At 44.8% G+C, this 16,611-nt stretch overlaps 1 protein-coding gene across 2 annotated transcripts in view; it reads left to right on the top strand.

Annotated features, from left to right (window-relative positions):
* The window catches only part of LOC309551920 (uncharacterized protein), a 199,725-nt gene that overhangs the window by 78,620 nt on the left and 104,494 nt on the right, over nt 1-16,611 (top strand). Inside the window, exons 8-10 of one of the 2 annotated variants that reach the window (XM_082252640.1) lie at nt 8,352-8,398; nt 10,236-10,319; nt 15,690-15,861. The exons of the other annotated variant lie outside the window; for it this stretch is intronic. Of the exons in view, the coding sequence (XP_082108766.1) occupies nt 8,352-8,398; nt 10,236-10,319; nt 15,690-15,809 (251 nt within the window). The 3' untranslated portion in view covers nt 15,810-15,861. Of the gene's footprint in view, nt 1-8,351; nt 8,399-10,235; nt 10,320-15,689; nt 15,862-16,611 lie in introns of those variants that run through there. 2 annotated transcript variants of the gene reach the window in all.

The following is a 16,611-nucleotide window of genomic DNA, read 5'->3' as shown; positions in this document are numbered from 1 at the left end:
CCTCCGGCTACCCAAGCCATCCCAGTTGGATTGAAGGGCCGATATGACATCTATCGCGCGTCTCGTTTGGTCAGGTGCCTGCCTACCGGGTACAAAACCAGCTTGGTCCGGATGTATGTAATCCGCCAAAAAGGTGTTGAGTCTGTTTGCCAACACTTTCGCCATGATTTTAAGATCTACGTTTATAAGCGAGATCGGTCTATAATTAAGGCAGTTCCCATGGTCCTTGCCAGGTTTCGGAAGGACATGGATGAAAGCATTGTTCTCGTATTTCGGGATCGGGGTCCCTGCCCGAACGGAGTTGAAAAAAGAACAGAGATGTGATGCCAATACTTCATGAAATTTCTTATAGTAGTGGCCAGAGAACCCATCAGGGCCGGGCGCTTTGTTAGGATTAATAGTTTTGATAGCTGCCAGTACCTCAGAGTCCGAGAATTCTCGGTCCATGATAGACGCATGCTGGGAGGAGAGTCGAGGAAGGGGGATATCGCGAAAAAATTCCTTGAAAGAGGCCTGTCTAAGCGGTTGCGGCTGGGAGTAAAGCTGCGAATAAAAGTGGTAGAATTCGTTCACTATCAGCTGCGGGTCCTGGGTCCGGAGGCCAGTCCGGAGCCGCAGCTTCGGAAGGGCCGGAGAATGGAGCCTCGGGGCCAACCTGCGGGCCAGAAGGGTGTGGGGTTTATCACCCAAGGTGTAATATCTATTTCTCGACCAACGGATGGATTTCTCAGCTTTGGTGGTCAGGCTGAAGTTGAGGGCTACACGTGCCGCATCAATCTTATGCCTGATGTCCACCCCAGGGGCCCTCCTCTGTTCCCGCAAGAGGTCTCTCAGCTCAGCATCCTGTCGCTGTATCTCCCCGTCGCGTTCCCTCTTTTTCCGAGAAGCGATTTGGATTAGCTTACCTCTTATCGTCGCTTTGTGCGCCGCCCATATTATAGCCGGGGAAGTATCAGTTGCTGGGTTATCAAGAAAGTATTGTTTCAAGCTGTCCAACACTTCCTGGAAGATGATCGGGTCATTCAACAAGGAGGCGTTAAGCCTCCAGGAGGAGGGCTTAGGCTTAGTCCATAGGTCCGAGATGGTCATAACCACAGGGGAGTGGTCAGACCATGGGGTAGAAATAATCTGTGCTTTCAGCACAAAGGGGAGGAGGGCCGACAGGGCAAACAGATGATCTATACGAGCGTAGCTCTTGTGGGCGTGGGAATAGTGGGTGAAATCACGCGTCGTGGGGTGGTCGTTCCTCCACACATCCACCAAGTCGGTGGAGTGCAGAAGACGAGCCAACTTAACCCCCAGTCGCGGGGCGTGCTTCAATGAGGCGTGCAGGGAATCAGATTTGTCCATAACCTGGTCCAAGGGGACATTACTGTCACCCCCAAATATCACATGGCCTGTTGCGCGTGGCATCACCACCTTCAGCATTTCCAGGAAGAAGGGGAGCTGTCCCACATTAGGGGCATAATAGGAAACAAAAGTTACATCATGTTCATTTATTTTGCCTTGGACCATAACATATCTCCCCTCCTTGTCTCGGATTACCTCCCTAGGTGTAAATGGGACCTTCTTGGCTATGCAGATCGCCACCCCTTTTTTCTTGTCTACGCTATTGGACATGTAACAAGTGGGGAATTTAGCGCTAAGGCGTTTAGGAGCCGAAGTGCGAGAGAAGTGTGTCTCCTGTAGGAGAAGGACGTCAATGCCCTGCTTGTGGTAAAAGTGAAATGCTTTCGCCCTTTTTACAGGGGCATTGAGGCCCTGCACGTTGTGTGTGAGAATTTTAAAATCACAGGTAGTAGGACGTGTCATGTTGGTTCGGAAGGTTGTACTCGCCTGTATGTTGTGGAGGTCGGTAGATGTCGTTCACCCCGTACTGTAGGATTCCAAAGACCCAGAGCCAAGCCAAAGGGATCCGGATGTCGAGCAGCCGCCGCCAGGGAAGGGAAGAGGAGAGAGGGGTTAGAGAAAAGCAAGACAACAAAGAGCACAAAGGGGGAAACAGGGAATCCCCCGCCCCCCCCCAACCCCCGTAGAGGGGGAGGGGAGGGGTGGTGGACACGCCAGAAAATCAAGCACAAAAAACATAGTAGGCTGGTTGTGGGGTCCAGCACCCCGTAATTTTGTGCGAGGTTGCTCACAGCCCAACGCCGAGAGCAAGGCCGCAGGAAGTGGCATGCGGAAACAACCCGCGTCGCTTCACTACTAGCCTGTAGATCAGTTTGCATTACCAGGAAAGGGGCACCAGCCCCCAAGCCGAGCCCCCCTCAGGTAGGGGACCCCGGCCAGGAGGGAAGCACCCCCCCCCCACATACTAAAGGCACAGGTGAACTATCGCAAAGGCACAGTATTAAGTAGCATTAGCAACAGCAACAAATCGTAAATAACAGTAAACAACAGTAACCTTTCTGAGAGCCGGAGCTCCCCATAAAGGCCCAGTATAGAATAAAAAGGAAGAACAGCCCGGGCGGGCAAGCCCAACAGGATCCCCCTCTCAAGAGAACCGTCCAGGATTCCAGCAATAAGGGAAGCAGTCGAACAATCAGGCCCCTCAGCCACGGCAACCCGGGCCTGCAACCCAGGGGCGTCCCCGAGACAAATATACCAGAAGACGCCCCCAGATCACAGAGCACCAGGACCCCGGGTCCAGCTCCCCACCAAAAAAAAAAAAAAAGGGGGGGAGAATGGGGGGCAATAACGGGGCGAGAGAGGGGGACTAAAAATGTATCATAAAGGGAAGGTAGAAGCCCAGTTGGACTAGTAGACAGTCAGACTATCACGGTGGGGTGCGTGGTTTGGCGTTCCCTCTCTTCGCAGGTTGCGACCACAAAGGTGACAAGGGCCTGGGGTCCTCCTCCGGAGAGCCCCGCGGGGATCTGGCTGGGGGAGCTTCCCTGGAGATGATGCCCAAGTCCAGGAGGATACCCTCTCCCTCATGGAAACTGGAAAAAGAGTGGGATTTACCCTTAAAGGAGAAGGACAGCTTGAATGGGTACGACCACCGATATTTGATTTGGCGGTTGATCAGATGGGTCAGCAGCGGCTTCAGGGACCGTCGCTTATGTATGGTCGTCTGGGAAATGTCCGCAAACAGCTGCACCGGGTGGTCGAGCAGAGTGACATCACTGCGAAAGCGGGCAGCCGCCATGATTTTTTCCTTTATTCTGTAAAAGTACGGTTTTACAATAACGCCTCTGGGCAAGCCATCCGAGCGCGGGGCCGTCAGGGCCCGGTGAAAGCGGTCCAGTTCCAGGTGATGCTGTGAGATGTCAGGGATAAGGTCAGTCATAAGCCTGTGTATGGCCGGCTCCAGGTCAGTTATCGATTCAGGGAGCCCCCTGAGTCTAAAATTATACCTGCGAGACCTATTCTCAAGGTCCTCAATTTTGTCCTTGGCTTGATCCAGCTGATCCTGGAGTGAGACAATTAGCCTGTGGTTTTGGTTGACCTTCTTAACGGTGCCATCAACTTTGGATTCTATGGAATCAAGTCTGCCTCCTATTTCCTGAAAGTCCCCTTTTAAGTCTGACTTGATGGTGGCAGTAATGGTGGCACAGGCCTTAGAAAGTTCCTGCTGTAACAGGGCCGAAAATCTGGCAATAAGAACCGAATCGCCCGAGTAGGTGGGGCCTGGAGAGGAGGGGGGGGGCCGTGGGGCTGCCCTGGCTCAAGGCCATCTCCGCTATATCAGCCATTTGTCTGTCTAAGGAAGACGCTGGGGATGAGGCCCCCTCCATGTCCCCATGTAGTGAGGCCCGGTAAGGGGAGAAGCTGCAGGACGTGGCCCCCTGGGATTGTGAAGAAAATGGATCCCCTACCTCCTCCATCCGAGGTGTCGCCGGTGAGGGGTGCCCAGCGCTGTGCGAGGGTGATGTAGTCGTCCTCTGTAAGGGTGACGCCGGAGGCTGGGTGGCCGGAGCAGGGCCGCCCCGCGAGGCCGCGCCGCGGGTCGCGGCCATCTTGGGATGCTGTGTAGAGCCTGTGGGGGACTGGCGTGGCTTGTAGGGTGGATGGGCCGCTGTAGCGGATTTTTTCTTGCCTGTGCCCGTTGCCCCCCGGCGCATCCTTGCTCTGCCTGTGTCCTGCGCCTAGTTGGGAGATCGAGTCTCCGGTCTAGCAGCCAATTTTTGCTGTAAAGCCGGCGGGTTGTGCGGAGCGCGGTCAATCCATGTCCTGACCCGGCGCCGCGCGCATGCGCACAACATTATGCTTTAATATGAGGTACTATACAAGGTTGATTTACTAAAACTGGAGAGTGCAAGATCTGGTGTAGCTTTGCACAGAAACCAATCAGCTTCCAGGTTTTTTTTCTCAAAGCTTAATTGAACAAGGTGAAGTTAGACGCTGATTAGCTACCATGCACAGCTGCACCAGATTTTGCATTCTCAAGTTTTAGTAAATCAAGCACTTTCTAGTAGGGCCATGTTATCAGACATGTACATCCCTCAAGGTAGGCAATACAGTTTGGCAACCTCTTTACCCCAGCCTGTAATTGTACGATGAAGGAGCATCATCAAAATGATGAGGTTGTAACTTGAATCCACACCCCGCTTAAGTCAATGGGAGCCAAATATTATAAACCAGTAATGTTCCCTTTCAATGCCAAGCGATTGTCATAAAAATTACATAGGAGGGAGCTTGACACTGCCCTGGGGGTCATAAAAAAAAAAAAAATTAAAAATGTTGTTTGGATAGGACCAGTGTATTTAATAATGCTTAAATTGTAACTCCACTTTCATGGGGGGGGGGGGGGGAATTAGCAAATAAAGAAAAAAAATAATATAGTGTATACAATTGCGACACATAGTTACATAGTTAGTGAGGCTGAAAAAAGACACAAGTCCATCCAGTTCAACCTATGATGTGTGTGTTTGCTTTTAACCGTACATTGTATACCCCTGTATGTTGTACATTGTATACCCCTGTATGTTGTGGTCTTTAAGGTGCCCATCTAATAGTTTTTTGAAACTATCAATGCTCCCCGCTGATACGACTGCTTGCGGAAGAGAATTCCACATCCTTAGCGCTCTTACAGTGAAGAACCCCTTACGCACTTTAAGGTTAAACCGCCTTTCCTCAAGTTTTAGTGAGTGGCCACGTGTCTTATTGTATCTCCTTTCTCTGAATAGTTTGTTCCTTATGCTAGGGTCACCAGTACAGTATTTGTACATTGATATCATATCCCCCCTCAATCGTCTCTTCTCCAGAGAGAATAGGTTCAGTGCTTGTAGTCTTTCCTCATAGCTGATGTCCTCCATTCCCCTAATTATTTTTGTTGCCCTTCTCTGGACTTTCTCCAGTTCCAGCACATCCTTCCTGAGGACCGGTGCCCAGAACTGGACAGCATACTCCAGATGTGGCCGGACCAGAGTCTTGTAGAGTGGAAGAATAATCTCTTTATTTCTGGAGTGAATCCCCTTTTTTATACAACCCAGTATTCTGTTGGCTTTGCTTGTGGCGGCTTGGCATTGCATGCCACTGCCAAGCCTGTTGTCTACCAGTACCCCCCGGTCCCTTTCCATCCTAGACTCACCCAGAGGTTCCCCCCCCTAGTGAGTAGCTTGCTTTCTGGTTTCTGGCCCCCAAGTGCTTTACTTTACATTTTTCTACATTAAATCTCATCTGCCATGTAGTTGCCCACTCCGTTATTTTGTTCAGGTCTGCTTGCAAGATTTCCACATCCTGCATAGAAGATATTGGCATGCCTAATTTAGTATCATCTGCAAATACTGAGATTGTACTAGATATCCCCTCCTCTAGATCATTTATGAATAAATTAAACAGGATTGGTCCCAGGACAGAACCCTGGGGGACCCCACTTTCCACACCCGCCCAATCAGAGTACTCCCCATTAATCACCACCCTCTGGATTCTCCCCTGGAGCCAGTTCTCTATCCAGGTACTCACCTTATGGTCCATACCTACCTTCCTTAGTTTGTACAGTAAGCGTTTGTGGGGAACGGTGTCAAAGGCCTTTGCAAAGTCCAGATACACCACATCCACAGGCTTACCTTTATCTAAGTGGCAGCTCACTTCATCGTAGAACTTTAATAGATTGGTTTGGCATGAACGATTTTTCATGAATTAATGCTGATTACTACTTATAATACCGTTTTCATTACTAAAGTCTTGTATGTGGTCCCTTATCATCCCCTCCAAAATTTTGCAGACTACTGATGTTAGGCTGACCGGCCTATAGTTACCCGGGATATATCTCGGCCCCTTTTTAAATATTGGTACCACGTTGGCTTTTTTCCAATCAGCTGGCACCATACCTGTCTGTAAACTATCCTTAAAGATCAAGAATAATGGTCTGGCAATCACCTGGATGAGCTCATTAAGAACCCTCGGGTGCAAGCCATCCGATCCCGGGGATTTATTTATGTTAAGTTTCTCTAGTTTAGCTCTAAGTCTATCTTCTGTTAGCCATGGCGGCACTTCCTGAGGTGTATTATTTAGTTCGGCCTTACAAGCTGGGTTCGTGTAGCCCCCCGATTCCTTTGTGAAGACTGAAGAAAAGAAATTATTTAACACTTCCGCCTTTTCTCTGTCCTCAGTGGCCATTTTTCCTTTATCATCTTTTATGGGGCCAATGTGTTCTGGCCTCGCTTTCTTACTGTTTATATACTTAAAGAACTTCTTGGGGTTCTTTTTACTCTCCTCCGCTATATGTCTCTCGTGTTCTATTTTAGCCGCCCTGATTTCGTCTTTACATTTCTTATTACACTCTTTGTAGTGCTTAAATGCTGCCAATGACCCCTCAGTCTTGTATTTTTTGAAGGCCTTTTCTTTAGCTCTAATATACATTTTTATGTTGGAGTTTAGCCACCCAGGGTTTAGTTTTGCTCTTTTAAATTTATTTCCCTGTGGAATGCACTGGCCCACCCCCTTGTTAAGTATGCTCTTGAAGCACTCCCATTTTTCCTCCGTGTTCTTTGTTCCCAGGGTTCTATCCCATTTGATATTTTCTAGCAGCGAGCGCAGTTTAGGGAAATTGGCTCTTTTGAAATTCAGTGTCCTTATATTACCCTTGTGTTTCCTATTACTGTAATTAATACTGAAACCAATTGACCTATGGTCACTGTTCCCTAAGTTGTCCCGTATTTCTATATCCGTGAGCAGGTCTGTATTGTTGGTAATCAGTAGGTCAAGTACCGCATTGTTTCTTGTCGGTGCATTCACCATCTGACCCATGAAATTGTCCTGCAAAACATTTAGGAACTGCCGAGCCTTGGCTGAATGCGCGGTTCCTTCTGCCCAGTCTATCTCAGGATAATTAAAGTCCCCCATTATAATGACATTTCCCATCCTTGCTGCCAATCCTATCTGTAACATGACACAAATCATATTGTAATTGAATGTTATTAAAAATTACCTTTCCTCTTCTGCAGCTGCTGTCATTTTCAGAAAATGCAATGCAATGTGGATAAAAAAGTAAAAAAAAGGATATAAGTTGTGCTAATATTGATAAGTATCCATATAAGTCAAATAATCCATAATTGAAAATTGAAACTGTCCTCAATGTGATAAAGACCAATCTCTGTCACCGTAGAAAGACAATAATATCACCGCCACTACCACCAAAGGCTGAAATGGTCCCTTACCAGCTCACATTGACCCCACTGATGGAGGTCAGTAACACCTGTGGCTTAATACCCAACCAGGGCCTTTGAAAGATCAGGGATCCTCCTATGACTCCACACACTGATACATCGATAGCCCAGCAGTACCATCACTCCATACTCCTCAGCTCGTGCCTCGTTCCCCAACCAAGGCAGACACGCCTCCCCGTGCAATATGGCTACTTGGAGGTATTCAGTACACAGAATGTGTACTGACCACACCCCAGAAACATTATTTCCTGCTTGTGTGATTGGTTTACTGATTTTCCCAGAAGTCTGCACTAAGATACAAGTCAGATAGCTGGCATCCCCTGCAACAAAAATGTCATTTTAGGTGAGATACTTCCAATAGGAACATGTCTAAAGGGATGCAGACCCAGCAGATTTCCTTATTAGTGCTCTGCAGCTGCACAGCTGATGGATATTTAGGAAACCACTCCCATTAGACACACTCTGCACAGGGGCACAGAGTAACAAACAGTGATTTCTCCAGAATTACAAAAGGTAGGGATCTGCAACAAAGGCTGTTATCCTTGCAATATACATAGATTACCCAGAGGGGAATGTTTTTTTCTCAACAAACGTGGAATAATGCTTTAAATTGTTGGTAAATGATAATTGTCGCCCACTCTTTTCCTTCTGTTTTAAATTAGACCCTCAGTTAAGTACTAAAAAAAAATGGCAATTTAGTAAATACAATTAATGGGGCTTCTTTCTGATTATTTCCAGGTGATGTGACAAGTGAGGAGGCGCCATACTGTGAAATAAGCACAAAGGTGAGCACTGGTAGAATTATTAAAGGATAATTTGCAAAAAAACACAAATCGTATAGGCGAAGACAGTTTGACAGGATCAAATGATCTTGACCATACCAGGAGCTAAAGGGAAGCTTTCCTGACCACCTATTCCTATGATTTAACCCAACTTGGCTGCCACTCAATGAAGCCATCATTGGGTGACCGTGGCCCCATCATGACACTGGCTATTCGTAAATTAGTGGAGGACATGATAACTTTCTAATTACAGTTAATGGGTAGTAGTTGACTCAGTCTGCTTGGTGTGCATCATTTGCATAATCTGACGTGACTAAGAAAACTGTTCTTGTAATACAGCCATCAAATCCTGAGTGCTACATTGAGCTTCTGGATCTTCTATATTTATTTGATGTTATCCCAGCTACCTGCAAAAGTAGTTTTCTAATATGTTATATCTCCCTATTGTAAATCTGTCAAATATACAAAAACAAACACATTTTATATTGTTAATATGTAGCTCTCTCTATGGAGATAGTTTTGTGAGATAATACATATACCCCCCTGTATGTATTTTTAGACAGCTGAAGAAGAGCCCAGAAAGTTGTGGACTAGTACAGTCTACTGCAGGGGTCCTTAAACTTTCCATTCAAAGAGCAAGTTCACTGTTCTTGGACTGGAAATCACTGTTTGTTCTTTATTGTGACCAGCAGGAGTAAAATATGCCCTAGCAATAGTACAAATAAACAATATGCCAGTCTCTGTGGCTAGAGAGAGAGTAAAAAAATGTCTAAGGGTTAGTGGTCAGTAAAATTAAAAACGGCCTAGTGGCTTTGGTTAGTCAAAAGAGGAATTATGCCCCATCACCATCCTTGTTGTCAGTGGAAGGAATAATGTCCCTTGTTTGGTATTAGTAGGAGCAATAGTGCTCCATCATTGCTGTCAATTGAGGAACAGTACACTATCATTGGTGTCAGTGGAAGAGGAGTGCCGCATTGTTGATGTCAGTGGGAGGAATAGTGCCCCATCACTGGTGTCAGAAGGAGGAATAGCGCATCATCATTGGTGTCAATGAGAGGAATAGTGCCCTATCATTCGTATCAGTGGAAGGAATAGTGCCCCATCATTGGTATCAGTGGAAGAGTATCGCCCCATCTTTGGTATCAGTGGCTTGAATAGTGCCCCATCATTGGTGTCAGTGAGAAGAATAGTACCCCATCGTTGGAGACAGTGGGATGAACAGTGCCCCTTCATTTCAGTGGAAGCAATAGTGTCCTATCATTGGAGTTAGTTGGAGGAATAGCGCCCCATTATTGGTGTCAGTGGAAGGAATAGTGTCCCATCATTGGTGTCAGTGGGAGGAATAGTGCACCATCATTGGTGTCAGTGAGAGGAATAGTACCTCATCGTTGGAGACAGTAGGATGAACAGTGCCCCTACATTGGTTTCAGTGGAAGGAATAGTATCCTATCGTTGGAGCCAGTAGGAGGAATAGTGCCCCATTTTAGTGATCCATCATTGTTAGCAATGAGGGAAATAGTGCCCCATTGCTGGTCCCAGTGTACAGAATTGCACCTGCCCCATGGGGTGCAGCACTGCTCTAATGTATCAAATCTGTGTTTATGTTAACATACGGAAGCCCAAATAAATGTTTCAATGTCAAGGCTTGAAACGTAAAAGAGACTAGACAAAAAAAGAACACGTGAAGATCGAAAATTGATAAATGTAAATGTGTCTATTGGGATAATCAGTAATCCCACAATATATTTAATTTGTAAATTCCTTTGTTGCTATATGTATAATTGATTTTAAGCATTCTCAGATGAAGGAGGTATATGATTTGGATCTTGGGTGATTTCAGAAACTAGAGGATATGCCTGTGGATGGCATTGATGAAGCGGGAAGTAACGAGATGGAAAATGGACAGATGGAAGAAGGAGAAGATGTAAGTGCCAAATATGGATGGGAATGGGGGAAATTACAATCATCTCAGATATAATTGCTTTTTATTCCAATGTCACGAGAAATTATTATGGTTTTGCATCTATATTATTATTAATATTTTTGTTTTTTACATTCTGAAGTTTTTAAACCGACATTATAATATATAATTTTTGTTTTACTAATACAGATAAAGGAGTCAATTTAAAATTCAATCTGAAAAATGCATGAATATGGGGTAAAGGTTTTGTGAATCTTGGGTGAAAACATTAATAAATAGATGGGTTTTCTTATCTATTTGTATCTCTGCAATACCCCATAAATATATGTTAATTCTGTCAGTGAACTCCACCTAGAACAGCTTCCTCTGAACAACAATGATGCATTTCTCTTGAATATAGAGTAGCCTTGACACTCTTAAAGAGGAAGTAAACTCTAAACTATAATTTGTACCTATACAGTGCATCCGGAAAGTATTCACAGCACTTCACTTTTTTCACATTTTGTTATGTTACAGCCTTATTCCAAAATTGATTAAATTGTTTATTCTCCTAAAAATTCTACAAACAACACCTCATAATAACAATGTGAACAAAGTTTGTTTGAAATCTTTGCAAATGTATTAAAAATAAAAAAAGGAAAAAATCCCATGCACATAAGTATTCACAGCCTTTGCTCAGTACTTTGTTGAAGCACCTTTGGCACCAATTACAGCCTCAAGTCTTTTTTAGTATGATGCTGCAAGCTTGGCACGCCTATTTTTGGGCAGTTTCTCCCATTCTTCTTTGCAGGACCTCTCAAGCTCCATCAGGTTGGATATGAAGCGTCGTTGCACAGCCATTTTCAGATCTCTCCAGAGATGTCCAATCGGATTCAAGTCTGAGCTCTGACTGGGCCACTCAAGGATATTCACAGAGTTGTCCCGTAAACACTCCTTTGTTATCTTGGCTGTGTGCTTAGGGTTATTGTCCTGTTGGAAGATAAACCTTCACCCCAGTCTGAGGTCCAGAGTGTGCTGCAGCAGGTTTTCTTAAAGGATGTCTCTGCACATTGATGCATTCATTTTTCCCTCAATCATGACTAGTCTCCCAGCTCCTGCCGCTGAAAAACATCCCCACAGCATTATGCTGCTACCACCATGCTTCACTGTTGGGGTGGTATTGGCCAGGGGATGAGTGGTGCCTGGTATCCTCCAGACATGCCCCTTGCCATTCAGGCCAAAAGGTTCAATCTTTGTTTCATCAGACCAGAGCATTTTGTTTCTCATGGTCTGGGAGTCCTTCAGGTGCCTTTTGGAAAACTTCAGGCATTCTGTCATGTGTGTTTTACTTAGGAGTGGCTTCCGTCTGGCCACTCTACCATACAGGCCTGACTGGTGGAATTCTGCAGAAAAGGTTCTTCTGGAGGGTTCTCCTCTCTCCACAGAGAAATGCTGGAGCTCTGTCAGATTGATGATCGGGTTCTTGGCCACCTCCCTGACTAAGGCAATTCTCCTCCGATCGCTCAGTTTGGCCGAGTGGCCCACTCTAGGAAGAGTCCTGGAAGTTCCAAACTTCATTCATTTACAGTTGATGGAGGCCACTGTGCTCATTGGGACCAGATGCAGAAATGTTTCTGTGCCCTTGCCCAGATCTGTGCCTACATTCAATCTTGTCTCAGAGGTCTACAGACAATTCCTTGGACTTCATGGCTGGGTTTGTGCTCTCACATGCACTGTTTACTGTGGGACCTTATATAGACAGGTGCTTGCCTTTCAAAATCATATCAAGTCAAGTCAATTTACCACAGATAGACTTCAGTTGTAGAAACATCTCAGGGATGAGCAGTGGAAACAGGATGCAACTGAGCTCAGTTTTGAGTGTCATGGCAAAGGCTGTAAATACTTATGTACAGGTGATTTTTTTTGGTTTTTTTTTTTAATAAATTTGCAAAGATTTCAAACAAACTTCTTTCACATTGTCATTATGGAGTATTGTTTGTAGAATTTTGAGGAAAATAATGAATTTAATCCATTTTGGAATAACGCTGTAACATAACAAAATGTGGAAAAAATGAAGCGCTGTGAATACTTTCCGAATACACTATAGGTAAGCCTATAATCAGGCTTACCTATAGGTATTGTAAATATCTCCTAAACATGTACCATCTAGGCGATATTTGCATTGCATGCAGCCAATGAAGTCATCGGTGCATGTGCTCTGAGGGAATGGCCACCCATGCCGTTCCTTAAGATACCTGTGCCACGAATGACAGCTCCCCTGCACATTTGCGGAAGTGACGTCATCGCGGCTCCAGCCTGTCACACAGCCGGAGTCCAAGTCCAGGAGAAGATGGGCATTGCCGCCAGCCTACATCACATCACTGGAGGGCTTTGTTTTCAGGTAAGTTTCACATATTGTGCAAGTATGCCTTTACCATGCAGGTCCAAAAAAGAAAAAGCAACCAGCGGTTTACAGCCGCTTTAGGTATTCTGTGTCTGCTTGGACCTAGGTGAGATAAGAAGATATTACAGGGGGTATAGTTATTCATTATTAGGATTGTCACTGCTGATTCACAAGCCTATAGCTGGTTAGTCAGCAGCTATCCACACCTATCCCCACTCATGACAGCACTGCCTCTGCCCATGGCAAGCTGCAGTGTCTGGGGTGGGAAATGTGAGGCACAATAAAAAAAGGAAAATTTGCCTCAAGTAGGTGAGATAAAGGAAGTTGTTTCTTCATTTATAAGCCTTGTGTCTGACTAAGTAACTGGATTTGGAAAACATGTAACATAGGGACCTTGCGCTCTACCCGCTTGCCACAGAAATATTTTAGATTTGCTCTGTAAAGGTTCTCCTTTATCTGTGTCATGGTAAAGCTAGTAGTAGTTTGTCACATACGTCTGGACTTTCTCTGTAATTATAAAGGTGTTTCATGGCTTATCCAAGCACTTCTTCAGAACTAGTATCAAAAACATATCCCAGTATTTATATCCACACAGGTGGTACAGACACCTTCATTCAATCACCATGAAAAGATAGATGTTGATAGTACAAGGATTTTAGGATGTCTTCATAGATGGTATTCCTTCAGTTTATTTGGTCGAAGGTGTGAATTTTGTTTCAAAACATTGGGAAGGGATGGTAAAATGGCACTATAGGTAGAATACAGAAGGTGTTGAAGGCTACCACTCTTGTTCAGAGATAGTTGTTCCATCCTGACATACATGGCCTCTTCCTACGCCTTTTACGAACCAGTTGTCCACTCTGTCCAAAAAATGCACATCACTGTCCACTCCTCAATAATGTCCTTTATCCTCAATGTGCAGGAAAACTTCTAAGTCCTCCTGAACTGTAGAATTACCCCTTCTATGTTAAGCTATACAATTCAATATTCAACAGGTTGCTTCTTTATCTTCTTTATCTTCCCAGAGTACAGGTCTTTGAATTCCTGACTACACTGCACTACATATACCAAGTTACTTTGCTTGTGTTTGAGTTTATTGGATGCACAAGCTTCTGTCTCAGTGTATTGCTAGGCTTGAAAGGCACAGTTATGATATGTTTGGTAAATATCCTTTTGAGCTCTTCTAAAACTCCAGATATGTAAACTGAAGGACTAACATCTATGTAGGCTTCTTGACAACTAGGATGGGATTTTGTAACTTGAACAGGTGGGTTCTACAACATTCACATCATCCTGTTTTTGAGCAATCAACATGTGCCTTGACACATTCCATGATGATGAAATGAAGGTGTCTGTGCTACCTGGGTGCTTATAAATACCGGAGTATGCTCCTGACTCATTAAAACCAGAAAAATTAGCTTGAATATACTATAAAGAGTCTTCAACATTACAGAACAAAACCAGCCGAATGTGACTAATTAGCTACTACTAGTTTTTTAAATTTACTTCCCTAAAAAATAGATTTTAATCCTTACCAAAAAAAATGTGATTGGGGGAAGCAAGACAGAGGAGGATTACTGCTAACAGCAGTGGAATCTTTAGATTGGTGTGTTCCAAGTAAATTTGAGAGGTGTTATGAGCTGACACAGGACTTTTGGACTTTTGAAACTTTTCTATTTATCTACTGCACAGCAAGAGCACTAATGGAGGTTTTAGAATTAATTTTAAATTATGTGTGATCATTTTAACTGTGATCACAGTTTGTGTCTGGTGTTTATATTTATTGTACACTGATTTATTTTAACCACTTGCCGACTGCCTAACGACTATTGACGTCGGCAGTCAGCCCCTCACAGGGCAAGCGACGTAGATATACGTCGCTAGCCTGTGAGGCTCTGGGGAGCGAGCGCGCGCCGCCGGATGCGCGCTCCCGCTCGGTCACGGACCCCCCCCCCGCGCGTGTGCCCAGCGGATCCGATGTCCGCCGGGCACTCGCGATCGTCCGTTACAGCGGGAGAAAGGCAGGCGGCTAATGTAAACAAAGCCGCCTATCATTCTCCCCTGTGTAAGAATGGTGATCATACGGTTCTGCTATGTAGGACCGTTGATCTCTGTTCTTACACATCAAGCCACAGCCAATCACAGTTAGAAACACGCCCCTAGGGACACACTTAACCCCTCCCTCCAAAAAAAAGTTAACCCCTTCACTGCCAGTGTAATTTTTACAGTAACAGTGCATATGTATAGCACTGATTACTGCAGTAATGTCACTGGTAACCCCAAAAGTGTCAAAAATGTCAGTCAAGGGTCCGATCTGTCTGCCGCAATGTCGCAGTACCGCAAAAAAAAAAACGCAGATCGCCGCCATTAGGCGTAAAAAAAAAAAAACAACAATGACAAAAATCTTTCCTTTTGTTAGTAAACGCGATAACTTTTGCGCAAACCAATCAAAATACGCTTTTTGTGAAAAAAAAATTGGCCGAAAATGTTAAAAAATTTAGATTTTTACATTTTTTTGGGGGGGAATTTCATATAAAAAATGTGAAAAATATTATTTTTGCAAAATTAACGCTCTTTTTTGTTTATAGCGCATGATCAAAAAATTGCGCAGGTGATCAAATACCACCAAAAGAAAGCTCTGTTTGTGGGAAAAAAAGGACGCCAAATTAATTTAGGTACAGCGTCGCACAACCGCACAATTGTCCGTTAAAGTTACGCAGTGCCGAATCGCAAAATAGGCCCTGGTCAGGAAGGGGGTAAAATCTTCCGGGGCTTAAGTTGTTAAATTAATTTATAGTGATATATTTAGTATTTGGGCACCAGGGCAGGGGAGTGTTGCAGTTATTTTATTTCTTTGTGTATTTGTAGTTTTTTTGTAAAATAAAAATTGGTGCCAGCTAGATCTTATATGATTCTTTTTTCTTTTGTGGATCAGGGATTTATGTTATATTTAATTGTATGGAACCTATGTTTTCTTAATTTTTCCCCAGGGTAACCTTCTATATGCCAAACTAAACAAAACCAAACTGAAGGAGAAACATCCAGTTGAGAATCCAAAGCAGAACGAAGAGGTCGTCTATGCTGCTGTGGTCAAAAAAACCTCAGAATAGGGTTTATGTCATGTCAAAGTCATCTTTACAGTGCATCTAAACCCAGGACAAATAATATATAAATGTAATAAAAATAATATTATAATAGCACCTTAACAAAAATTAAAGCTGATGACTGCAATTATTTTCATTTTTTCAGTCTTTTCTCTTTACCCATATGTTAACTTCCATGTACCCTTTACCCATTGGTGAGGGGGTGATATCTGGGGCCCCCTTATTTTTAAAGGGGGCTTTGAGATTCTGATAAGCCCCCACACCGGCAGACCCCCACAACCACCAGGCCAGGGTTGTGGATAAGAGACCCTTGTCTTTATCAACATGGCAACAGATGTTTTGCTGGGAGGGTCCCCCTGGCAAGGAATCCTGCCCATGTATAGGACATGTGGCCTGGTATGGTTCAGTAGAGGGTGGGCTGAATGATCCTCCTTCCTTTCTGGACTGCCAGGCTGCATGCTTGGATAAGAGTCTGATATGGATTTTGGGGGGACCCCCATTATTTTTTGTGAAGGGTCCCCAATTGACATCCATACCAGACCCTCATCAATAATATGGAAAAAATAAAAAACGAAGCAGCTGGGCGCTGTCATATTCAAGCAATTTAACCACTTGCCAACCGCTCACTGAGCTGGTACTGCGGCAAAGTAGCTCGTTATCGTCCAACGATGTAGACCTACGTAGCTGGACTCCCCCCCTTCTCAGTGGCGCGTGCGCGCCGCTGGAGGCTCGCTCCCACTGTATTCAGACACAGCGGGAGTTGGGCCAGGCAAGGAGAGGCGGTGATCACCGCCGCTCTTCCCCGATC

This window comes from Pelophylax lessonae (assembly GCF_965119305.1).
Source record: "Pelophylax lessonae genome assembly, chromosome: 4".
In the NCBI taxonomy this organism is placed as follows: Eukaryota; Metazoa; Chordata; class Amphibia; order Anura; family Ranidae; genus Pelophylax; species Pelophylax lessonae.
This window is presented reverse-complemented; position numbering and strand designations above follow the sequence as displayed.